Genomic DNA, 25000 nt, shown 5'->3' with positions numbered 1-25000 from the left:
ATTCATTACACAGGAGCAAGTTTGTCTCAGCTGGCGAGTCTTACTGGAGTCTCTTTACACTGTGAACAGTTTATTAAGTATGAGTGCATGGATTCTCGGTTGTTCAGGGGTCCACAAGGCTGGTGGGTGTCACGGGATTCTGTTAAGATGACGTACTGGGGTGGAGCATCAGTCAGTGGTAAATGCGCATGCGGGATGACCAACTCATGTGCAAACCCCAATTATGGTTGTAACTGTGATATGAATGACCATGTATGGCGTGAAGACAGCGGTTTCCTTACAGACAAGACACACCTTCCAGTCAAACAACTCAGGTTTGGGGATGCTGGCGGATTCGGAACCAGCAACCGAGGTTATCATACAATGGGTAAACTGAAGTGCTATGGCATAGTGTGAACTTGGAAAAGATGACGTCACACCCAAAGTTCATGCAACAATTCACTTTAAATCTACATGTCTAATTTTACCTAATTTCTATCAATCGAAGAGCAAGAATGAAAAACGTGAATTCAACCTAACCTGGAGGTCAAATCAACGACAAGTAGTCTTATGAGCGAAAGGAGAAACTCTTGAAACTTTTTTTTTCTTGGTTAATATAATGTCGTACACCATTACAAACTGATGCTGTGGCAGGATTTAGTTATTGAGAAATCGGAACCGCGAAAGGTTTGAGGGATTCTCAAAATCATTAATCCTTAAAAATGAAATTAGATCAGATTTCAGCTCGGTGGTAAGCACGTGTTTTATCGAGAAAAAGGCACCAGCGAAAGTGTCAAATTAAACAAATTATAGACCATATTAATAAATGGCGGTCGCATTTATTATTCTTTTGTCCTAGTGCAAATTAGTCTTCCAAGCCTCATTTTAGAACGAGAATTCTTTTCAATTCACTGTATGTTATCGAGGCTAGGTAGGCTAATTTGCACTTTGACAAAAGAATCATAAATTGACCTGCATTTAAAATGAAATTAATAAAAGCAAATAAAAATTTTTGGTCTGTAATACAATTTAAGTATAGAGATATTCGGGAAACCTTTTTTTTCTTGTCAGATTGACTAAGTGAATGAAACTCGCTTTTCAAAATGAAATTCATTTCACCTAGTGAAATTTAACTTGTAAATTCCAAAGATTCGTTCATCTTCCTCGAAGATCTCGATGGTTTTTATGGAAATGTAATTTCATTTTAACTCATTTCCAGCCCCGCGCGGGCTCACCCATGGGATTTAAGCGTCATGGAAAAATAGCAGAAAGTAGATCTTAGTTTGGATTATTGGAATGTGAAATGAAAATAGGAGGTAACCACGCATTTTTCGGAGATGATTAGGTTTGTTTTTTGAAAAAGTGACACTTCAGAAAATTTTTGCTCAGCTTATCAAAAAGAAACGCAAGTGACAGTTTTTATCGGCACAAACATTTACTTGCAGTAACAACAGGAACGTCAAAGATCTTTAAAGCAAATAGCAGATTGCAACTGGATGATTCTATAAATGTATTTTTTATCACGAAAGAGCCATTTTTTGACCCTGACAGCGCTCCTCTCTAGTTATTAAAAAGCGCCCTTTATCAATTTTTCACGGCCCCAAAAACAAATCCCGGCTTCAATGGGCCTCAAAAACTTCCATTTTAAATAATAAAAAATGGCGATCACCACGCGATTTTAAAAATTAAATTGGTTTTTCAGGCTATTGAGTGGATATTTCCTTGACAAACTGCCTTGACCCTTTGGGAAGACCAGAGTAACGTTGCCAGGATATTTGGAGTGAGAAATCTAAGTGATATTTGTTGTACACTGGCTCGATTACCTTCCACAAAAAAGCAAGAAAAACACGATTCATTAAAATACTAGGATAACGCATAAATCGTCAATCTAGATAAACTGAGGATCTTCACTATAAAACATTGCGATAAAATATTAAACATGGTAAAGACAGTAAAAAAATTTAAAATGCGACTTTTCGCCTTAACTTGTGTGTACTTGTCGCCATTGTGAATATCCTAGAGTGTACCACAAAAACAGGTGCAAATGTCTTTATTCTCCGGCCTGAAGTCGAATGTAATGGAATCCAACCTGTACGCGCTGAAGTGATCAGCTAGCTACTTGCATTCTCAATCGTTTCTCGTGGTGAGCTTACTTACCTTTGAAGGCCTTTTGAAGCAATAGTTTTAGGTAGAATCCTCCATATCGCCTCATTCAACTCCTTTTCTTTTTGAAGCTAGTGTTTACAGAAAACCTACGAACACTCACGGTGACACTTGTTTTTCATCAAGATTGAAAAGAGGTACCTTATACCTATCCATATCGTTCTTAATGATACACTTAGGAATGATCACACTAAATTTTGAGGATGTTGCAAAATTGTTGTTTTAATAATTTGATGGCCAACACGAGACAACTTTGGTCGCCTCTAGCATTTTAATTTGGTGACATTTATTCATCATTTTTGGTTTGATGAGCATCTTCGGCCAACATTGTGGCAAAGAAAGATAGAGGAACATACATTTGTAAGGCGGTGAATATTCTAGGATCGAGCAGTGGCTCAACTCACAGTATTTTCTCCTCTACAATTTAAAGTCCAAAGTTACAATTACTTCATTGGTTCAACTGTTCGATTGCCATGCGCGGCCGAAAGTGAACTGAGACCCACTATCACGTGGACCAAGGACGGCAAGTCTTCACTTCCCTCATATTCCAATGGAACCCTCGTTCTTGAAAATATAAAGAAATCTCATGAAGGATCTTGTACCTGTAGAGCCACAAATGCACTAAAAACAATACAGGCAAAGGTGAAAATAGAAATTCCCGTCAATGCAACATCCTGGTCCCGGTTCTTCAAAAGCCAATTAGCGCTAATCCCAGATTAAAAATTAACCAAAGAGTTTATTTCTCTACTCCCACATGCTGTGCAACGCTGATATTCGGCGAAACTTTACATTCAAAGAAGTCAATCTTGAAAAACAAAAATAGGCAAAAGAAATTTTCACCAAAAAGGTGAAAACATGAAACAAACGTTTGCGCTGATCCTGGATTAAGTTAATCGGCTTTCGAACAACCGGGCCCTGCGCTGTAATAAGGAAGTACGTCAATAGCTTAAGCGGAAATTACGTCATTGACCCTGATGGCGTTTTTTTCATTTGTAATCTCAGTACGTATGAAATAAGGCATTTTACATTTTCAGTATTACCGTGATTCCATACCTACTTCGCCTCTGACCAGGATCGAGTTCAAGGCAGAACAAAGTCCACTTTTAAGCCCTCGCCGTTTAAAAAACATTTCAAGATGTTATACTTACTCATGATTTAAATTGTATGTTCTACGCTGACGATACCCAAATCTACATCGCTATTAAAGATCCTGAGCATTCTGTAGATTCTGTCGAAATTCCTCAAGCATGCGTAAATGATGTTTTTGCATGGAACACTCAGAACATGTTGAAGAGCAATCTTGGTAAAACTGAAATACTGCATTTCACCTCCCTTTTCAAGAAGCAACCGTCATCGTTAGACTTTAGCTAATAGTACAATAGGAATCAAAGCAAAAGCTAAGAATTTGGGCATTGTAATGCCGGGATAAAACTTTATTTTTTAATGACCATATCAACGAAACATGCAAAAAAGCCAGTTTTGCTATAAGATCCATTGGACGCATCCGTAGGTACCTTCCGTATGATGGATTGAAGATGCTTGTCAACTCCCTTGTGATTTCTAGACTAGACTATTGTAATAGCGTTTTATATGGGATACCAAAGTATCAAAGGGACAAATTACAGAGAATCCAGAATATCGCTGCTCGAATGATAACTGGAACACGAAGCACTGAACATATAACACCTATTTTAAAGAATCTGCATTGGCTCCCAGTCGAAGCAAGAATTAATTTTAAGATTTTACTTATAAAGTATAAGATTTTAAATGGGCAATCTACCAGTTATTTAGAATCTATTATACAAGAATATCACCCACTATAAGAACACTGAGATCATCAACTCGTTCACTGTTATGCATCCCATCTATTAAATCCAATTCCTATGGTGGTCGCGCTTTGTCAGCAACTGCGCCGAAATTATGGAACTCAATTCCCGAATATATTAAAAGAGCAGAAACAGTAGAAACATTTCAAACTAGGCTTAAGACATTTTTGTTTCAAAAACGTTACTGTTAATTATTTATTTATTTTTCTCTGTCTTTTTAATGAATGATCCGTTGTTAGGCGCATTGAGGTTAGAAATGCGCCCTATAAGCACCTATTTATTATTATTATTATTATTATTATTATTATTATTATTATTATTATTATTATTATTATTATTATTATTATTATTATTATTATTATTACATAATTGCCCGGCAATGCGCTACAAATGAATCCAAAAGTGTTGTTTACTCATTTTATGGCCAACACGAGAGAGCCTTTGTCGCCTCTTGCATCTCATCTTGGTGACTTTGATTTTATTCATCGTTTTTCGTTTGATGAGCAACATTTTTTGAACCCAACATCGCAACATCACCTCCCTACACTCCACTTTCTACTCCAGTAAAACGATTTCAGCTTCCAATGGGGTAACCATGAGGAATTAAAGATGTTGGACGAAGTGATCCCTTACTATTGCATCGAAGTGCTTCCATACAATATGAAAATCCGGCTGACCTGCGTAAATTGATATACTTCCTGTGTTACAAAATCTTAAATACAACGTATCAACAAGACTGGGTATAGAGTTTCATTTCGCAGCATAGTACATTTTCGAACATTTCGTTTGTTCATTGCTGCAATTCTTTCAAAAAAGGATCAGCGCGTGATTCGTAAGCCGCGAGTTTATCTTATCAAGAAAACACCAAAGTCAAAAAGTGTTGAAAAAGCCATACTAAAACCATGAAACATCAACAGGAGGACAAACGGACCAACAGATTTGGCAGCTTGTGTTCTGCGTCTGGTTTGCTGTTGTCTCTTGTGTGTTGCATCGCACTGATTCATGTGGAACTCAGAATACAACAACACCATCGACTGATATCACACTCAGTAACATCCTGTGATCAGCTCGAGACTAAAATCCTACAAAAAATACAGCAGAATTACAGAGAATGGCGAGATGATAAAGATCAATGGAGGCAAACAAGAGGTCAGTTATTCCAGGATTCTTGATATACATACGAGATTTTTAAAGGTATCATTGTTAGTTAGTCCTGGTTTTAATTGTGAAAGCAGTTCAATATTTATAAATTTGCACCGTTTATGCCATTCAGATTCACTGGAGATAAATCAAACATAAAGTCTGTTTACTGTCAACCGTAGCTTAGAAAAAAGCTAACATTATCATGTATCGTGGCTTTTAGCTTTGAATCATGTAACTTTTAATACTTATTTGCACTGCTAGGAAAGGCATGTCAAAATGGCCTGTGCAATATTCTCAGTAGCAACCAGTAAGGTGGCGAGTATTCACTGTAGTTTTTGAATTTAGCCATCAAATGCATCTGTCGAAAAACATTCTTGATATCAATTTCATCTTTTCTTAAGGTTATCAACACTCCTGGTCCAGACAAACACGAGCTTCACCCGAACAGTCGCGACTAAAATCTGTCCAATCAGCCTCTGATGTAAAACTGCTGATTAAACAAGAGCTTCAAACACTGCAAAACCAAATTTGTGCCAAAGATGAAACTCTCTGCCGATCAGGACCAAAAGGAAATAGTGGGAAACGAGGAAGACCGGGAACCCGCGGAAGACCAGGACCCCCAGGGAGACCCGGGCCACAGGGACCTCCTGGTAAACACGGCCCAATAGGACCTCAAGGACTGACGGGCATGAAAGGGGATATGGGGATTCCGGGTAATACTGGTCCCGCGGGACCAACCGGCCCGCCAGGAGAAAAAGGCGCCAAAGGTGAACCTGGCCAGTCAATCTCAGCTCCTTCTCTGCTTCAGCCTCCAACGGAAATCACGATTAATGAAAGTCAAACAGCCATCTTGAAATGTTCAGCCAATGGAAATCCATTACCAAAAGTCGAGTGGTCTAGGCTGAATTCATCACTTCCGGCTGGACGTCACGTGATTGAACTCAGTGGCGCTCTGATTGTGAGGGATGTTAGACCTGGAGACGGAGGAGTTTACAGCTGTAGAGCAGAGAACTTGTTAGGAAGCACTAATGCATCAGCTGAGCTGACTGTTCAGTGTAAGTTCTATTTTGTTATTCTTGTCTCAAGTTAGCGTAACCTGTAAGTTGTGGATCTGTCTGTCGTATCGAAATTTGAACTGATAAGAGAATTAACAGAATCGAACAATGAACTCTTGGTCCGAATTTACAACATTTTGATTGATGAATTAAAGAATATGATCACCATTTGATTTCAGCTTTTTTTTTAGTTTTAGTTTTAAAGGCTTTGTTGTCATCGGCGTGTATCATTTTGTAGTATACAAAAATTTGGTTTTATCAACGGAGTTGATAATGTAAATTGGCCACCGTACAGAGATTCTAAAAGCTGACGTTTCGAGCGTTAGCCCTTCGCCATTCGCTCTGACGAAGGGCTAACGCTCGAAACGTCAGCTTTTAGAATCTCTGTACGGTGGCCAATTTACATTATCAACTCCGTTGATAAAACCAAATTTTTGTATACTACTTCCCCACCGACGCAGCACCACAGTTTCTTTAGAAACTACCCCTTCTATCATTTTGTAGTGTTGAATTATCACCAATACAGGTATATGAAACTCTTCATTTCTCCGGGACCCTTTTAAGCTAGATTCGGGCATTAAGACAATTGCTGCAACAACATTTTTCGGAGTATTGCATATTCATCGTCGACTTCAATTATAACTGGCTAAATGAAAACTGAACAACCTTTTCATCAGAGATAACAGTTACAGGCCATTTGCCACACAGTATACAACCAAAGAAGAACATGTTTGGACCATATAAACACCGATTAACCAGTATTCCAAATTACACCACATTTTCACTGATCATAAAGCAGTTTGTGCTTCAGTAAATTGCTTGAATCCATAGCCAAAAGTGACATCCTATATAAAAGTATGGATTAACTTCATGTAATTAGAGTGTAATAAATATCACCCACAACACCCTCCTACATTAGAAACTACCAATCCGCAGTAGACACGTGCACGTGTACTCACCGAGTACCTACTTTTATTTGTATTGTAGCAACATTTTTACCAAGCAGAATTTTAGTCCAGTTTCTTGACTGTTGCTTCTTTATTTGACAGTCGCGCCTCGACTTTTGTTGTCATCCAACGAAATATGGGCAGAAGAAGAGCAAAATGTCACCATCCCGTGCAATGCTACAGGTCAGCCGCAGCCAAGTGTCACATGGTCCAAATCAGTTGGTAGTTTACCAGTCGGAAAAACAAAAGTGACGAAGGGAAACTTGATAATATCAAAAGTGGCAAAGAAAGATAGAGGAACTTACATTTGCAAGGCTCTCAATATTCTGGGCTCAACAACAGCAGTGGCTCAACTGACAGTATTTTCTCGTCTGCGGTTTAAAGTCCGTCCTCCAAAAGATATAACAGCAGCGATTGGTTACAGTGTCCATCTTCCGTGTGTGACCGAGAGCGACATGAAAACTATTATTAATTGGGCAAAGGATGAAAAGCGCTCACTTGTTCTTGATTCAAATGTGTTATTAAATGGAACACTGATTCTTCGAAATGTTAAAAAATCTCACCAGGGAACGTACACCTGCAGAGCAACTAATGCACTGAAAACAATAGAAGCTAAGGTGAGACTCAACATTCCTGTTGATGGGACATCCTGCTCTGAAATACGGAAGTACGGCAGCAGCTTAAGCGGAAATTACGTCATTGATCCTGATGGCCCAGGAGGTCTGGAACCCTTCACAGTATATTGCGACATGACAGACAAGAATGGTGTTGGCGTGACAGTTATCAGTCACGACAGTGAAAGCAGAACCTATGTATATAATGGCAAAACTTGGGGTGGCCGAGGCAGCTACTCACGTAACATTCATTACACAGGAGCAAGTTTGTCTCAGCTGGCGAGTCTCACCAGAGTCTCTTCACATTGTGAACAGTTTATTAAGTATGAATGTCATGATTCAGTGTTGGTCTACAATAACAAGAACAATCCATACGGATGGTGGGTGTCACGGGATTCTGTTAAGATGACGTACTGGGGTGGAGCGTCAGTCGGTGGTAAGTGCGCATGCGGGATGACCAACTCATGTGCAAACCCCAGTTACGGTTGCAACTGTGATAAGAACGATGGTGTGTGGCGTGAAGACAGCGGTCTCCTCACAGACAAGACACGCCTTCCAGTCAAACAACTCAGGTTTGGGGATACCGGCGGAGGATCCAGCCAAAAAGGTTATCATACACTGGGTAAACTGAAGTGCTATGGCATAGTGTGAACTTGGAAAAGATGACGCCACAGCCCAAGTTCATGAAACAGTTTTTTTTAAGGTGCTAATATGATCAAAAAAATCACATCCCTTTTTCCTTAAGATTTTGAAAGCGTGTTTGCTTGACACCTGACTGATAGCATCTTGAGCTTCGAATTTTATCCAAAGGCTGTTTTCTTTGACTGCAAGTTTAGGATTTCACGGTCCACCATTATTCACGTTCAAGACTGACCGCTTGGACCTGAGAGGGTTGGATCGAGGATAAGATGACGTCAAAGCCTCACTAGCTTAAAATTGCAGCGTGTAAACGCAGCTTAGTGTACATGCAAAACACTAGTTTAAAAGTCTCAAAGTTCGAAACTTTCACGTCATCTTATCCTTGATCCAGCTCTCTCAAGACTTTAAAGTTAGTAATGACGGACCATTAATAAGGAAAATTTCATTCAAAATGAGCAGGCGTCTTTTTGAAATGAAGACTTAAAACGTCGGTCACTTAGTTTTGACTTAACATAGTTTTGAAATATAAAGAAAAAGTAGAATTGATTTTTGGTCACAGTAGCACTTTAAATCTACATGTCTAATTTTACCCTATCTACATTTATCGAACTGCAACAATGAGGAACGTTAAAATGTTTGAGGAAAACTTTTTGTAGGAGATGCGTGACACTTTAAAATGAATAAACAAGTAGAGTGAAATAAAATAAATATCAAAAAGTGTCACTAGCTTTTTTGTTAATCATTTTCTGACACTGACACTTTTTGATATTTATTTTATATTACTCTGCTTGTTTAAATGTTTGAGGATCCTACGCTGGAGGTCAAATATAAGACAAGTGGTCTTTTGAGCGAAAGGGATAAAATTTGCTTTCGTCTTGTTTTATATTAGGGACCTTTAGATCGCAAACCACTACGAGTATGAATTTTCTGTACTGAGCATGCGCATAAGGTTTGGAGGCCGACATTTTTTTAAGTGCGCGTGCTCAGAACGGAAAACTCGTAATTGTAGTGGTCCTTATCCTCCGATCTAAAGGTCTCTACTTAACAATTAGACCCGTGGCCCTTGAGGGCAAAGGGTCTAATTGTTTTAGTATCACCCAGCTAGTCGGACAGAAAAGGCAATAGCAACGTTAGCAAATGCAAGTTAAAGAAATAGTTGGGTAGCCAATCAAAATGCAGGATTAGCATTCAGTCCACTAGTTGGGTGATACTAATATGTGATACACCGTTACATACTGCTGCAGTCGCAGATTGAGTTATTGATAAATCGGAACCGCAAATAGTTTGAGGGACACTTTCCGTTTTTCGAAAGGAACATCATTTTACCTAGCGAAATTTACTTAGATTCGTTCATGGTCCTAGAAGATCTCAATAGTTTCTATGTCAATATGTACTTTCATGATAAATCGAATCGAATAGACCATATTCGTATTCTCAGTATTGGACTGGAACTAGCTTGCAATGGAGGCTAATGCGGGGAAATCGTTTCGAATGCAAATACTTTTTAATATATTCCCCCGCATTAGCCTCCACTGCAAGCTAGTTCCAGTCCAGTACTGGGAATACGAATATGGTCTAATTTGAAGATTGTAAATTATGCACTGATTATCTGATAACGGGTACTTTTAAAGTGTGTCGATCTTACGATGTTCCAAGCAACCATGGGGAACTACCACATGCACAAGTTATGTGTGAGCACATTTCTTAGAGTCCAACAGGATTTTAGTGCATTTTTTCGGTAACAGGCACTGAAGACTGTGACTTTTGTAACTTCTATCAAATGTTTTGGAAAGCAGAAAATAAGCATCATTTTAATTTCCCAGTGTTTTTAATGAAAGTAATTCTCTCTTTTGCATCGTGGATCATGTGGATCATTACTTTACTTAGTTACTAGAGCCAATTGCCACGCGTGCAGCGAGAGTTTGGCAGGAATTTTGGTTGTCACTCCACAAGGCCGTAAATATTAATTAAAGTAAGACGAAGTATGGTATTTTTTTAATCGTAAACGAGTTCAGTTATCTACTGATTTATCTATAAAATAAGAGGTATGCCCTTCTCTTAGTGCCAAAAACGAAGATTACAACTAATAAAATAAAGGAAACGGAAAATGTTGCATGTTTTTTTTTCAGCTCGAAGCCTCCGCCTTAAAACGAACCTTGACTGCAATTATTAAGTCAGTTGTAAACAACGTGTTTGCTGTCTATAACTGTGAAAATAGATGACCAGGGAGAAATCATCAAAGACTGCTTTTGTGTTATTTGCCCGGAAGTTATGTTGCACACCATTGCAAGAAATTATTATGGCGCCCATAGGAAACACCATGTTTCTGTAATAGATTACGTTTGAGGATATCTCTTAATGTCCGATTTGATCTTGGAGTATTTCCTCGATCACTAGCAAAACCATAATTCAAACGCTGTCCTCGGTAAAATTTGATGAATTATATGGTGGTTGCAATACACGCGCGCAGTAAATCTAGTATGAACCTTGGGTTACAATAAAAGGTTCCTCTCGCTCGCTTCAGGCGATGAGAAGGGGAGAATCCCTGGGAACGACGCATGGAACAATGCCTGAGAGAACAAGCAACGCACCGCGGCCTTCTTACGCATGATTGTTAAAAATTCACTGAATTAGTTTGCTATGTTATACATAGTAGGAGTCTCGTATCGGAAATTAAGTGCTTTTCCTATCCAGGTGATCTGGTGACGAGGACTGGGAAGAAAAATTTTAACGCCGTATCCCACAACCGCGCGCGGCCTTAGGTGTTGTTTCCAAACTCCCTGCGGTATTTCCATCGCCAAAACTCAACGGATCATTCCGTGTCTACCACATTTCCTATTACTGAATGAACATTCAAGTAGGCCCGACGAGATCTAACCCTCGCCTCCGCCATGTTGAATTAGAAAATGAGACCGCGCGCGGTTGTGGGATACGGCGTTAAAATCTTTCTCCCCAGTCCTCCAAGTTACGTCACCAGATCACCTGGATGTACATGTGCAGAGGTTGAGGGAATAAGGTTGTCAACTGTATCTTTCAATTTGGGCTTCTTGTGCCTCAGCCCGTGGACATGTAGATTTCACAAGTACATGTACTTTGAAGCCCTTACCGGTTTGCATTGTAGCTTGTCAGATTCACATGCATGCTCCGCTCCCTAGTGACAATCGCATCCAGACTTGGCAGCAAGAAAGCTTTTTTCGGATTATACCAGTTGAGATCAATTCCATTCACAATTCGCTTCCGTTTTCTCTTTGTTCCTGGGACTGAAAATGAAAACACAGGGAATTCAATGCACAAAGTTGTTTCGACAGGGTGCTTCTTTCGTGATGAAAATCATTATAATCAATGTATGGCAGTTTAACTTCACTAGTAATTTTTTCGAAGACAAAAGAACAATTTATGTTGCAAACGCTGTTGAAAAACGATTGAGAGCGTTGACCGGAGTAGATTGTTAACGGAATAGATTGGAGTTCAGAATTTAGAAGAAAATGATTTGCTACTCGATTATCGGTTTAGCTTCCGAAAACAACGAGGAACAACATTGTCTATACTTGATTGTACAGAGAGCATTCGGCTTGCTATTGACTATGCATATATATATATATATATATATATATATATATCACAGGCATTTGATCACAACTTCCCATCAGTAGTGCGATCAAATGCCTGTGATAACCATTCATATTATGGGATCCAGCGAAAAGAAGTATGTTGGTTGGGCATTATCCTAAGCAGGCGAATGCAATTCGTTTCGGTCAACGCTTCAGATTCAGAACCTTTAGAAATCTCAAACAAAGTTCATTCATGGCTAAATCTTATGGCTCAAGCTTTTTCTCCTTTATGTAAACGATGCTAAATCCACATAGATTGACAATTTATGCATCCAAGACTTGTTCTGTAACTTTTTTTGTCAAGCTATAAAAGAGGTGCCTGTCCAAAAAGAGTATTCAAATCGCTCTTAATGATACTGCTATAGTTAGGAATGATCACACTATATCCTCGCAGTTAGTGATGTGGTAGTCTAGTGGTTAAGTGATAAGTCTGCTTACGAGCCAGAAGGCTCATCAGGCCGGCGCTTATCTCCGGTTTCTGTAGCATGAAGCGACTAGGAGTATTTATACTCCCCCCTGGATGGGATGCTAGTCCATCACAGGGTTACCCCCAGCATTACGCCGGTACCCATTTATACACCTGGGTGGAGAGAGGCACCGTGAGAGTAAAGTGTCTTGCCCAAGAACACAACACAATGTCCCCGGCCAGGCCCAGAACCCAGACCACTCGATCCGGTGTCCAGCATACTAACCACGAGGCCACCGCGCCTCCCAAAGTGGTTAAGTGGAGGGGTTATTAATTACACTTTCCCAGGTTCGAGTCCTGCGAGTCCAGACATTAGGGTTCCACTTTTAAAAGAAATATGTTCATTTCCCATGATCCCTATCACGCTTTCAGTGTCCAAAATGAGCGATAATCCTTCACTTGGAAGAAATTGACAATTAAGAATAATCCTTCAATTCAGGGAGAGGCTTGGTTGCTTAAAATTGCAGCGTGTAAACGCAGCTTATTATACATGCAAAACACTAGTTTAAAAGTCTCAAAGTTCGAAACTTTGACGTCACTTTATCCTCGATCCAGCTCTCCCAAGACTTTAAAGTTAGTAATGGCGGACCATTCATTAGGAAAATTCCAATCAAAATAAGCAGGCGTCTTTTTAAAATGAGGACTTAAAACGTCGGTCACTTAGTGTTGACTTCACATGGTTTTGAAATACAAAGAAAAAATAGAATTGATTTTTGATCACAATAGCACTTTAAATCTACATGTCTAATTTTACCCCATCTATATCTATCGAACTGCAACAAGGATGGCATCGATCCAGTCGACAGCGACAGATTCACGGATTACCGTTTTGAATACCGGGACAAGAGCCGAATAGCAACTTCGCATTATGGTTGCTGGTGGTGGGTCAAGATTACAATTCCACAGTTTAGGGGCACACAACTCAGTCTGTCCGCCAGATAGCTAGGACAGAGGTTGTTAAGGACGTTCGCGCCCAAAACGTTCCCACGTACAGATTTTTTTTAAACTTGCCACGCAGAAAGGTAATGATCTACTTTTGCCAAAAAGGCAAAAAAAATGGGGGGTCACCGTGTTCGTTTTCGAGATCATGAGGTGCATTTTTAGAAGATTGCGTTACTTTAAGACGATCTTAGCTTACAACTGTCAGCAATAAAAAAGCTACATGAGTGAAATTTAGATCAGGTAAACGTACTCAGTTCAACATAACTAATATAACTAAATTAACCTTTGCAGCTGATGTCTTTTTCTGAGGTGAAATAGGCCTTGAAAACCGACACATATTAGTGTAAGAAAGAAAACTTCGGTCGCACGAGAGCATAAAAGGCCAAATATTTGTAACTTCGCACGTACAGATTTTTTTTGTTTTTTGTTAAAATGGACAAAATCAAGAAAGGAAGTGATCTACGGAAAGAAAAATGGGGGTCACCTAGCATTCAAGAGAGTAAAATCGCTGCGAAGTTCTCAAAGCGATCGTCTATTCGCACTGTCACGCCATTGCGTGACATTTCCGAGAAGACATGAGTCCAAAGCTATCCCATGATGCCACATACTTTCATGTTCCATTCTTGTGGAAAATTTTTGCGCCTTTAGCATCGTGTTTACCTGTGTGGTCTACAATGCATGACGTGTGCGTGACATGTGCGGAAAGATGCGCAGTAGCAATGGGCGCGAACGTCCTTAAGGGCCGATTTACACGGTACGACTTTGTCGCATGCGACAACGGCTTACGACAGGCCCACGACATGATTTGCGATTGTTGGGTACGTCAGAAAAAATGTCGTAGCATTTTAAAACATGTTTTAAAACGCTGCGACAATCGTAAGTCCATGTCGTAGGCCTGTCGTGAGCTTGTCGCATGCGACAAAATCGTATCGTGTAAATCGGCCCTAAGTGATTTAAAAACTAGCAAAAGAATTTTAAAAACAATACGATAACTAACCGGAAGCCAGTGTAGGTCAAATCTGGCGGCAGTGTTCTGAACTTTATTGAAGCTTCTTCAACTGCGTTTTCCTAAAGCCGTAGAGTAAGGAATTGCAATAGTCTAGTTTAGATGTTACGAAAGCATGCACAGCAATTTCACTAGACTCCCGTGTGAGATATTTTCTAATCTTTGATAAGTTCCTAAGCTGGCAAAATGATGATCTGCAAATGTCTGAGACGTACAAGTCGAATAACATGTTGTCATCAAGTACTGCTCCCAGACTCCTAGCATTGGCGGTGGTTGTCAGCCTCTCATTACCAGTACTGAAGTAGCCTAAGGGTGGACGAGAATGGTACTTCGAGTAAATAAGCATAATTTCTGTTTTGTCATGATTGAGTTTCAGCTCGTTTACGTCCATCCAATGACATATATCAGTGACACAGTTCTCTACGCGCAGCCTTGCAGCATCGACATCACAATCCTTGAACGATATGTAGAGCTGAGTATCATCAGCATAGAAATGATAAACGAGACCATGATTTCGTATTATCTCAGCAAGTGGTGCGGTATACAATAGATACAAAATGGGACCTAGAACAGAGCCCTGCGAAACCCCCACAATCAGATCCCTTACCGACGATTTTGTATCATTAATTTCGACAAACTGAGATCGACCAGTCAGATAAGAATGAAACCACTGCAGAACAGTTCCCGTAATGCCAAACGAATTCTCCAGACGTGAAAGTAGCAAAGAATGATTAACAGTGTCGAACGCTGCTGACAAGTCCAATAACAATAGGAACACATTGTCCCCCCTGTCCAATGACAGTAAGATGTCATCTGTGATCGTTAGCATTGCGGTCTCTGTACTGTGGTGCGCTTTGTATGCAGATTGAAAACTTTCGTGCAAGCCATTAAACGTAAGATAATTATTCAACTGCACAAATACAGTCTTCTCTACAAATTTTGAAAGAAACTTCAAATTGGACACCGGGCGGAAGTTGGAAAGTTGCTTACAGTCAGCATTCGGTTTCTTCAGTAGCGGACGCAACGAAGCAATCTTAAGATCCTCTGGCATCGATCCAGTCGACAGCGACAGATTGCCGGATTACCGTTTTGAATACCGGGACAAGAGCCGAATAGCAACTTCGCATTATGGTTGCTGGTAGGGGGTCAAGATTACAAGCCTTGATAGTGGAACCTCTGATCAGTTTCAAGACGTCATCATCAGTGACCAAATCAAACTCACTTAACCGTGACAGGCAGGCCGGCTTGATCAGACCAGGGAAGTGAACAAGTCCACTTTTCCTAAATGCAAGCTCTTCACGAATCCTTTCTATCTTGGCAGTGAAAAAATCTGCAAAATCATTAGCAAGTTGTTGATCATTATCTGCGGAAGGATAACGCTTCACAGTTTGCCTTTGCAGTAACGTATCTATTGATCGAAAGAGAAGCCTGGTGTCATGGGCGCTGTCACGGACAACCGACGAATAATAGAATTCCTTGGCTTCGTAAAGGATTGTATTCACAACACTAAATTGCTCTATGTAGCTCAATCTGTCCGACTCAAGACGGCTAGAGCGCCACCTGCGCTCTAACCTGCGCCTCTTCCTCTTCTCATTGCCAATGTCCTCGTTATACCAGGGGGCGTTAGGAGGAAGAACGATGGTCCGAGATTTCACCGGAGGCAATATGTCCATGGTATCACACAAGACGTTATCATACCTGTCAACCATCAACTCCAGCGAGAGATCACTGACATCTGCTAGCAGGCTAGAAGAGATGATCCTCTCATTAAAGGCCTCAAAATCAAAGTTCCTGAGCCGGCGGCTAAAAACAGACTTTCGTTCATTGAGCGGTTTATAGCCAGAAATAAACTGCTCCATTACAACAAGTTCAATGACTTTCAAAGCCTCCGCGTCCATTCTAGAGATAACAAGGTCTAAAATATGACCACTCCTATGGGTGGGAACAGTCACATGTTGTTTCAGACTAAACAACTCCAATAAACTGCCAAAATGTGCCGCATATCTGTCAGCCGTATCATCCATGTGGAAGTTAAAGTCGCCAAAGATAAGCAACTCCTCTGAGCAAACAACAACCTCCTCCAGCAAAGCAGAAAACTCCTCAAAGAACAAGCCGATTGCAGCACCAGTCCCCGGTGGACGATACACTACCAAAGCACTGATAGATTTACGATTTATAAATGTAACGTCCATACATGCAAATGATCTAAAAAGAATGCTGGCACATTCGTGTCTTAGTACAAAAGCATTGTTTGTAGAAAAGTCCCACACCTCCAACAGTCCCAACCGGTCTTGGAGTATGAACAAAACGGTAACCACTCGGGCAGAGCTCTTCAATAGTAACGTCATCTCCCTTCAGATGCCACCATGTTTCCGTGATACCCAACAAATCAACCGCATGATCAACAACAAAATCTTTGATAACCAGAGTTTTGTTCCAGACCGATCTAGCATTCAACAGGCACGAAGTAAAGTTCTTGCAGAACCGCGCATTGGGAACTTGGTTAACACGGTTAAGAGAGCGAAGATTATTTAAATTGGCACTCATATAAGAACGATAATAATTACGCAGGCGAGTGCTTGAGATGTGGACAGGTATCCCGTGTAAGGTGTTCTGAAAAGACACTCGATTGACATTTGGCGCAGTTGAAAAGACTGCTGACCGTGAAGACAACGCAGCGCAGTGCCCACGCGAACAATGACTTGAGATGGTTGACTGGTCGTCATGATTTGTAGGCCCAGGATTCAATTTAAACACCAAGTCGCCTTCCAGTATGCAATAAAATGTAGCGGATGAATTTGAGCACACGGGCATTTGCCACCCTTGAATTTCCGCACAAGTGTTAAAATAGCAATTCGAGGACTTGAATAGATATTTGCATCATTCCGATTCTGCTAGTATGACAATAGCTTGCGATGCAAGGAATCCGCTCTATTGCTTGTAGAATAAGCAGTACAAAATTCAAAAGGCGAATTCAGCTCCAACCCGATTTCGAAATCAGGATTTTCAGCGAAAGTGATGGTCGTAATGAAAGAGAAATCGCTCCAATTTGGACTCCCAGAGGTTACAGATAGCTTGATAACACTTGGAAAACCAGTGGAACCAAAATAAAAGAAAAACAGAACAAAAATAACAGACCGATGGTAGCCGTGGCTTTTTCGACTTTGGTGCGTGATATTTAAATATTGTTTATCTGCACTATCTGAAGTATAAAAACCAGAAAAAAAATGGGACACTTCGGTTTTAAAAATAACCAATACCAAAATCTCATCACAAGACGCAGAGTCTTTTCCCTGTTTGTTTTTCTGGTGGGATTATTTTTGCCGACTGATTCACGGCGTTACTGAATTGTAACTGAGAACTGTCCACCTTGGATCACTGCTCCACTAAAATAACGCTACTGACTGCTGGTGCTTTGCTGAGACTGAGCCGGGGCTCTTACTTCAAAATGTAGTTCCTCTTCAGTTTTGTTTTTGCAGAAACTGAAGCCGCGCGCTTGTTACCCTCCACTGTGAAGTACTATTGTTCGTGTCTCTGATTGGACGAACGATGTATTTTCGTAGCCGTTTGCTTTTCTGATTGGTTGATTATGTATTTCGCACGAATTTTACGCGGGGTTTTTTTCATGTGTAATCTCAGTACGTATGAAATGAAACCATTTAAGTTTTCAGTATGACCGTGATTCCATACTTACTTCGCCTCTGACCAGGATCCAGAGGATCGAGTTCAAGGCAGAAGAAAGTCCACTTTTATGCCCTCGCCGTTTAAGAAGAAATTAAATTTCTAGATAAAAGCCCAGCAATGCGCTACAAAAGAATCCAAAAGTGTTGTTTACTCATTTTATGGCCAACACGAGAGAGCCTTTGTCGCCTCTTGCATCTCATCTTGGTGACTTTAATTTTATTCATCATTTTTCGTTTGTTGAGCAACATTTTTTGCACCCAACATCGCAACATCACCTCCCTACACTCCAGTTTCTACTCCAGTAAAACGATTTCAGCTTCCAATGGGGTAACCTTGAGGAATTAAAGTGCTTCCTTACATTATGAAAATCCGGCTGACCTGCGTAAATTGATACACTTCCTGTATCACAAAATCTAAAATGCAACGTATCAACAAGACTGGGTATAGAGTTTCATTTCTCAGCATAGTACATTTTAGAACATTTCGTTTGTTCATTGCTACAATTCTTTCAAAAAAGGATCAGCGCGTGATTCGTAATCCGCGAGTTTATCTTATCAAGAAAACAACAAAGTCAAAAAGTGTTGAAAAAGCCATACTAAAACCATGAAACATCAACAAGAGGAAAAACGGACCAACAGATTTGGCAGCTTGTGTTCTGCGTCTGGTTTGCTGTTGTCTCTTGTGTGTTGTATCGCACTGATTCATGTGGAACTCAGAATACAAGAACAGCATCGACTGATATCACACTCAGTAACATCCTGTGATCAGCTGGAGACTAAAATCCTACGAAAAGTACAGCAGAACTACAGAAAATGGCGAGATGATAGAGATCAAGGGAGGCAAACAAGAGGTCAGTTATTCCAGGATTCTTGATATACATATGAGATTTTTAAAGGTATCGCTGTTAGTTAATCCTGGTTTTAATTGTAAAAGCAGTTCAATATTTATATATTTATGCCATTCAAATTCACTGGAGATAAATCAAACAAAGTCTGCTTACTGTCAGCCGTAGCATTATCATGTATCGTGGCTTTTAGCTTTGAATCATGTAACTTTTAATACTTATTTGCACTGCTAGGACAGGCATATCAAAAATGCCCTGTGGAATATTCTCAGAAGCAACCAGTAAGGTGGCAAGTATTCACTGCACTTTTTGAATTTAGCCATCAAATGCATCTGTCGAAAAAAATTCTTGATATCAATTTCATGTTTTCATAAGGTTATCAACACACCTGGTCCAGACAAACACGAGCTTCACCCGAACAGTCGCAACTGAAATCTGTCCAATCAGCCTCTGATGTAAAACTGCTGATCAATCAAGAGCTTCAAACACTGCAAAACCAAATTTGTGGCAAAGATGAAACTCTCTGCCGATCAGGAGCAAAAGGAAATAGTGGGAAACGAGGAAGACCGGGAACCAGGGGCAGACTAGGACCCCCTGGGAGACCCGGGCCACAGGGACCTCCTGGTAAACACGGCCCAGTGGGACCTCAAGGACTGATAGGCATGAAAGGGGATATGGGAATTCCGGGTAATACTGGTCCCGCGGGACCAACCGGCCCGCCAGGACGAAAGGGCGCTAAAGGTGAGCCGGGCCAGTCCATCTCAGCTCCTTCTCTGCTTCAGCCTCCAACGGAAACCACGATCAATGAAAGTCAAACAGTCATCTTGAAATGCACACCTAATGGAAACCCATTACCGAAAGTCACGTGGTCTAAGCTGAATTCATCACTTCCGGCTGGACGACACGTGATTGAAGCCAGCGGTGCTCTAATTCTGAGGGATGTTAGATCACGAGACCAAGGAGTTTATAGCTGCAGAGCAGAAAACTTGTTGGGAAGCGCTAATGCTACAGCTAAACTGACTGTTCAGTGTAAGTTGCCTTGGTCATTTATTTTTCGTCAGTTTTTTTCAGGTGCTAATTCATTTCAAATCTTGAGTAAAAATCAGTGCCAGAAAAATAAGTTTGTTAAATATTGATAGAGCACTTCAAAAGTTGCTTTTTTATGCATTCGAAATTTGCATCAAGCAAGCATTTACCCGGTAACTTGATTGTTCCTTTTTTGACAGTCGTTCCTCGGCTTTTCTTGCCATCCACCGAAATATTGGCAGAAGACGAACAAAATGTCACCATCCCCTGCAATGCTACCGGTCAGCCGCATCCTAGGATCACATGGTCTAAAGCATTTGGTCGCTTGCCAGTCGGGAAAACAATAGTGACGAAGGGAAACTTAATAATATACAATGTGTCAAAGAAAGATAGAGGTATATACATTTGTAAGGCGGTGAATATTCTAGGATCGACAAGAGGAGTAGCTCAACTCGCAGTATTTTCTCGTCTGCAATTTAAAGTCCGTCCTCCCAACAAAGTTACAATTGCTTCATTTGGTTCAACTGTTCGATTGCCATGCGCGACCGAAAGTGAACTTAGAACCACTATCACGTGGACCAAGGACGGCAAGTCTTCACTTCCCTCATATTCCAATGGAACTCTCGTTCTTGAAAATATAAAGAAATCTCATGAAGGATCTTATACCTGCAGAGCCACAAATGCACTGACAACAATACAGGCTAAGGTGAAAATAGATATTCCTGTTAATGCAACATCCTGCGCTGTAATACGGAAGTACGTCAGCAGCTTAAGCGGAAATTACGTCACTGATCCAGATGGCCCAGGGGGTCTGGCACCCTTTACAGTGTACTGCGACATGACAGACAAGACTGGTGTTGGCGTGACAGTCATCAGTCACGACAGTGAAAGCAGAACCTATGTCAAAGGTTATAGCAGTCCAGGTAGCTATTCACGTGACATTCATTATACAGGAGCAAGTTTGTCTCAGCTGGCGAGTCTCACCAGAGTCTCTTCACATTGCGAACAGTTTATTAAGTATGAATGTTATCATTCAGTGTTGCTTTTGAATAACTATCCATACGGATGGTGGGTGTCACGTGATTCTGTTAAGATGACGTACTGGGGTGGAGCGTCAGTCAGTGGTAAGTGCGCATGCGGGATGACCAACTCATGTGCAAACTCCGGGTATGGTTGCAACTGTGACGCGCAAGGTTGGGTGTGGCGTGAAGACAGTGGTCTCCTCACAGATAAGACACGCCTTCCAGTCAAACAACTCAGGTTTGGGGATACCGCCACACGAGGAGAAAAAGGGTATCACACACTGGGTAAACTAAAGTGCTATGGCATACCTTGGGAAACATGACGTAACAGCCAAAGTTCATGAACAAATTTACTTTAAATCTACATGCCTAATTTTACCCAACCTAACCTATCGAAGCGCAACAATGAAAAACGTGAATTCAACAATATTTTTTAAGGACCTTACCCAGGAGGTCAAATGAAGGAGAAGTACATGGTCTTATGAGCCAAAAGGAGAAACAAGTCTTGTTTAATATAATGTGATACTCCGTTGCATACTGCTGCTGTGGCAGACCTAGTTATTGATCAATCGGAACCGCAAATAGTTTGAGGGACACTTCAAATCATTAATCCTTAAAAATGAAATCAGATTTCAGCGCGGTCGTAACCACGTCATTACAGACCATAAGTCCACAAATTAAATGCCAAGTTAACATATTTTAATACAATTTTAAGTTCAAGTATTTTCGGGAAACGTTTTTTCTCTTGTCGGGTTCAATAAGTTAACGATACTTTTATGACTTTTATCGTACTCAGAAGATCTCGATGGTTTCCATGTAAATGTATGTTCATTTAAATCGAATCGAGTTTAATCATTGTAAACTAGTTATAGCTGTCGCTAAAGTGCCAACGAGCCAAGCTTGCGTGATCTGGCGCCTGGCGGCTGCAAACATCACGCGGCGTACTCGTGCGGCACTCTCATTGGTTATCGCTACGGTCAACATTTCATCGCTTTGGTCTACATTACAGCTTTTGGTCTACATTACACTCAAATTTGAAGCGCTTCTGAGATCTCGTCCGCCTAAAAATCTTCTCGCGGCTCTATAAGCTACCGCCTCGCCAGGCCTTCTGTCTTCAGAAGGCCTGACTCGTTGGCAATTATGCACTGCTCATCACCCTATAACGGGTACTTTGAAAGTGCGAGTGTGTCGATATTACGATGTTCCAAGCATAGTATAGGGACCATGGGCAAATATTACATAAATAAGCTAAGTGTGGGCATCATTTTAATGTCCCAGTGTTTGAAATGCACCAATCCTCTATCATTTGCATTTTGTGTATTTTCGAAACGAAAGCCGTCACGGACTAACTTGAAAAAAGATTTATTTCTAGGTCATCTTCAACCTCCTTTCGATAAAAATTAAAAAGACCTTGCGACTTTGATTTTAGAATTTGATGACGTCACTGTCACTTGGTAACAAGATGTCATCGTCTGAAGCACTTAGAGGGCCACTAGGGAGAATACTTTTATAGTAATAGGTTAATAGGTGTTACCCTCTTTAAATCAAGGTTATTGTTATTGTTATTTCCCTTCGATGTATTCTCCTGGCCCGGCGACGTTTTGGTCTCTGCTGCCTTGTTGTACAGAATGCTATTAAAGGAGACATTCCGGAGCACTTAGTGACTTTTAGGTCAACCTTAAGAGACTTACACGGACCTTACACTAAAAACCGCTACTTAGCCAGAATCCCTAACCCGAGAAAAGATTGGGGTAAAACAACAACGTATTATACCTGTATATGCGATTGGACAGTTCTTCCCAATGCCTTAAGGAAGGCTATATCATGTAAAAATTTTAAACGTGATATTAAGAATTTTTAAATCGCTCAGTATTTTTTTAGCGTGCTTCGGAAAACCTATTGCACTTTCATTGATGGAGGAATTCGTTTCGATTAAAGAACGAAAGAACCAGGACAAGTCAAAAGAAAATCATAGGCTTACTTATTTTATACAGCCTTTAATGATTTTGAAACTATTTATCTGAAGAAGCAAAGTGGCCAAGTTTCCGACAACATTAATTGCGAAATATATGTTTACTCTTGAATCCCATCTCTTAGTAACTACGCCAGAAGGGAACACTATGATGGTTGCTGTAGATACGTATACGATATTGATATATAAGGCAACCATAGTGTTATTTTAAAAGTAGTATAAATAAATGAGTGCCTGACTTTACCAATGCTAACCATCCGCATCCCCTTTGCCATCAAATAATTAAGAACATTACGTACAGACAAAATAAATCCATCTGAGAGATTTGTAACAGAAATTATAAACCATCATCCTCAGGGCAAGGATTCCTATTTCTCTCGTCTGCAATTATTAAGTCAGTTGTAAGCAACGTGTTACGTTTGCTGTAACTGTGCAAATATAAGACCGAGGGGAAATCATCAGAGGTTGTTTTTGTGTTATTTCTTAATGTTGTTCACCATTGCAAATTGATTATGGCGGCCATATGCAGATATTTCGTCAATAGATTACATTTAAGGGTATCTCGTAGTGTCCGACTTGATCTTGGAGTATTTCCTTGATCACCCGCAAAACCGAGATTGAAACACTGACCTCGGTAGAATTTGATGACATCGAGGTTGCAATACGCATGCGCTGTATTTCCACCATCAATCTTGGGTTACAATAACAACCTCCTCTCGCTCGCTCCAGGCGATAAAAAGAGGAGAAACCCTGGGAACGACGCATGAGACCAAACAACGCAACGAGCCTTTTTGCGCATGATTTTCGAAAATTCTCTGAATTTGCTTACTATGTTGTTACACATATTACAAGGGGCCCCACATTGGAACTGAAGTGCTTCCTGCGCTCGCTCCATGTCAAGAGGTTGAGGGAATAAGTTGCTCAACTATATCGTTCAATTTGGTCTTTTTGTACCTCAGGGTGGACATGTCGATTTCACAAGTACTTTGAAACGCTTAATTAACGTACCGGTTTGTATGGTAGCTTGCCAGATTCACCTTCTCCGCCTCCCCGTGAAAATTGCACTCCGACTTGGCAGCAAGAAATCTTTTGTCAGATATCACCTTTTGAGATGCATTTAATTCAATATCCGATGTAGTTTTGTCATTGTCCCTGGGAAAAATAAAAACACTGGAAATTCAATGCACGAAGTTTTTTCGACAAAGTGCCTCTTTAGTGATGAAAATATTATCAGTGAATGGCAGTTAAACTTCAACATTATTTTTCTTGAAGACAAAAGAACAACTGGCGTTTTGCGCGCTGTTAAGGAGGCTTTGTAAACGCTGCCCGGAGCAGAGCGGAAGAAGAAGCTTTATTGCACTCTATTCTTGCCTTAATATTAACTAAACAAATAGAGTATTGGCTGCCTGGAATAACCCTAAGAGCTAGCGCAGTCAGGCAGCCGGGTAACTTATTAATGGAAACTGTTGATTACAATAAATTAAATTACAGGTCAGCCAGAAGGCACAAACACACATGCATGCAGAAACATGTACGTACAAAATACAGACAGACAGAGACAGCAAAAAGGAACTGAAGTGTAATACACAGTATAAACATGAATTAATATAACGACTAGAACTTAGAATTAAATTTTTCGAAGCCCGGCCATAGTTCGATAAATTAAAGTAAAAGCAAAGTTCATAGAAATAGTACCTATAAACAGATAACACTAGATTACAAGGAATTGAGATGAATGAAATGACAAAACTTACGCAAGTATAGTATCATTAGAAAAGACACAACTACCCAAAAACAAAACCATTCCTTATAGTCTAAAATAAGATCAAGATTAATCGAGTCCTAAATTTAGATAAAGAAAGGGTTTTCGTACACTCCTTACAATAGTTCCAAATATTTTTAAGCACCTCTTGTGTTGTAGCTGTCTGTTTTTAACTATTGTAAAGAAAGTATCAAAGACAGAGGGTAAAAATCTACCAAAACAAGATCAGGCAACTTGAAAATGATAAAAAATTTTGAAAATTGGACTGGAATACTCATCGAATTTAGAAGTAAAGTGGT

At 40.3% G+C, this 25000-nt stretch overlaps 4 protein-coding genes across 4 annotated transcripts in view; 3 read left to right on the top strand and 1 right to left on the bottom strand.

Annotated features, from left to right (window-relative positions):
• Positions 1 to 1945, top strand: part of LOC137974015 (peroxidasin homolog) — a 5466-nt gene extending 3521 nt beyond the window's left edge. Inside the window, exon 2 of the mRNA XM_068820935.1 lies at positions 1 to 1945. This exon is cut by the window's left edge and continues 749 nt beyond it. Within this exon, the coding sequence (XP_068677036.1) occupies positions 1 to 396 (396 nt within the window). The 3' untranslated portion in view covers positions 397 to 1945.
• A 2732-nt stretch (positions 1946 to 4677) lies between these two features.
• Positions 4678 to 10474, top strand: LOC137974008 (uncharacterized). The gene is made up of 3 exons (XM_068820926.1): positions 4678 to 5117; positions 5513 to 6166; positions 7216 to 10474. Exons 1-3 carry the CDS (start codon positions 4871 to 4873, stop codon positions 8376 to 8378), a joined length of 2064 nt encoding a protein of 687 aa, XP_068677027.1. The 5' UTR covers positions 4678 to 4870; the 3' UTR covers positions 8379 to 10474.
• Positions 10475 to 15425: 4951 nt separating this feature from the next.
• On the bottom strand, positions 15426 to 16739 carry LOC137972503 (uncharacterized). Its single transcript, XM_068819257.1, has one exon. The coding sequence runs from the start codon at positions 16737 to 16739 to the stop codon at positions 15426 to 15428; it is 1314 nt and encodes a 437-aa protein (XP_068675358.1).
• A 1794-nt stretch (positions 16740 to 18533) lies between these two features.
• Positions 18534 to 22623, top strand: LOC137974011 (roundabout homolog 1-like). The gene is made up of 3 exons (XM_068820930.1): positions 18534 to 18925; positions 19295 to 19948; positions 20146 to 22623. Exons 1-3 carry the CDS (start codon positions 18679 to 18681, stop codon positions 21288 to 21290), a joined length of 2046 nt encoding a protein of 681 aa, XP_068677031.1. The 5' UTR covers positions 18534 to 18678; the 3' UTR covers positions 21291 to 22623.
• The last annotated feature ends 2377 nt before the right edge of the window (positions 22624 to 25000 follow it).

This window comes from Montipora foliosa, chromosome 10 (assembly GCF_036669935.1).
Source record: "Montipora foliosa isolate CH-2021 chromosome 10, ASM3666993v2, whole genome shotgun sequence".
NCBI classification, from domain to species: domain Eukaryota; kingdom Metazoa; phylum Cnidaria; class Anthozoa; order Scleractinia; family Acroporidae; genus Montipora; species Montipora foliosa.
This window is presented reverse-complemented; position numbering and strand designations above follow the sequence as displayed.

Bases quoted from the DNA above. Each gene is read 5' to 3' on its own strand.
- LOC137972503 (XM_068819257.1), bottom strand. From the start codon at position 16,739: ATGACGTTACTATTGAAGAGCTCTGCCCGAGTGGTTACCGTTTTGTTC.
- LOC137974008 (XM_068820926.1), top strand. From the start codon at position 4,871: ATGAAACATCAACAGGAGGACAAACGGACCAACAGATTTGGCAGCTTG. The intron at 5,118-5,512 runs GTCAGTTATTCC...TCTTTTCTTAAG, and splicing joins TCAATGGAGGCAAACAAGAG to GTTATCAACACTCCTGGTCC. The intron at 6,167-7,215 runs GTAAGTTCTATT...TTTATTTGACAG, and splicing joins AGCTGAGCTGACTGTTCAGT to TCGCGCCTCGACTTTTGTTG.
- LOC137974011 (XM_068820930.1), top strand. From the start codon at position 18,679: ATGAAACATCAACAAGAGGAAAAACGGACCAACAGATTTGGCAGCTTG. The intron at 18,926-19,294 runs GTCAGTTATTCC...TGTTTTCATAAG, and splicing joins TCAAGGGAGGCAAACAAGAG to GTTATCAACACACCTGGTCC. The intron at 19,949-20,145 runs GTAAGTTGCCTT...CTTTTTTGACAG, and splicing joins AGCTAAACTGACTGTTCAGT to TCGTTCCTCGGCTTTTCTTG.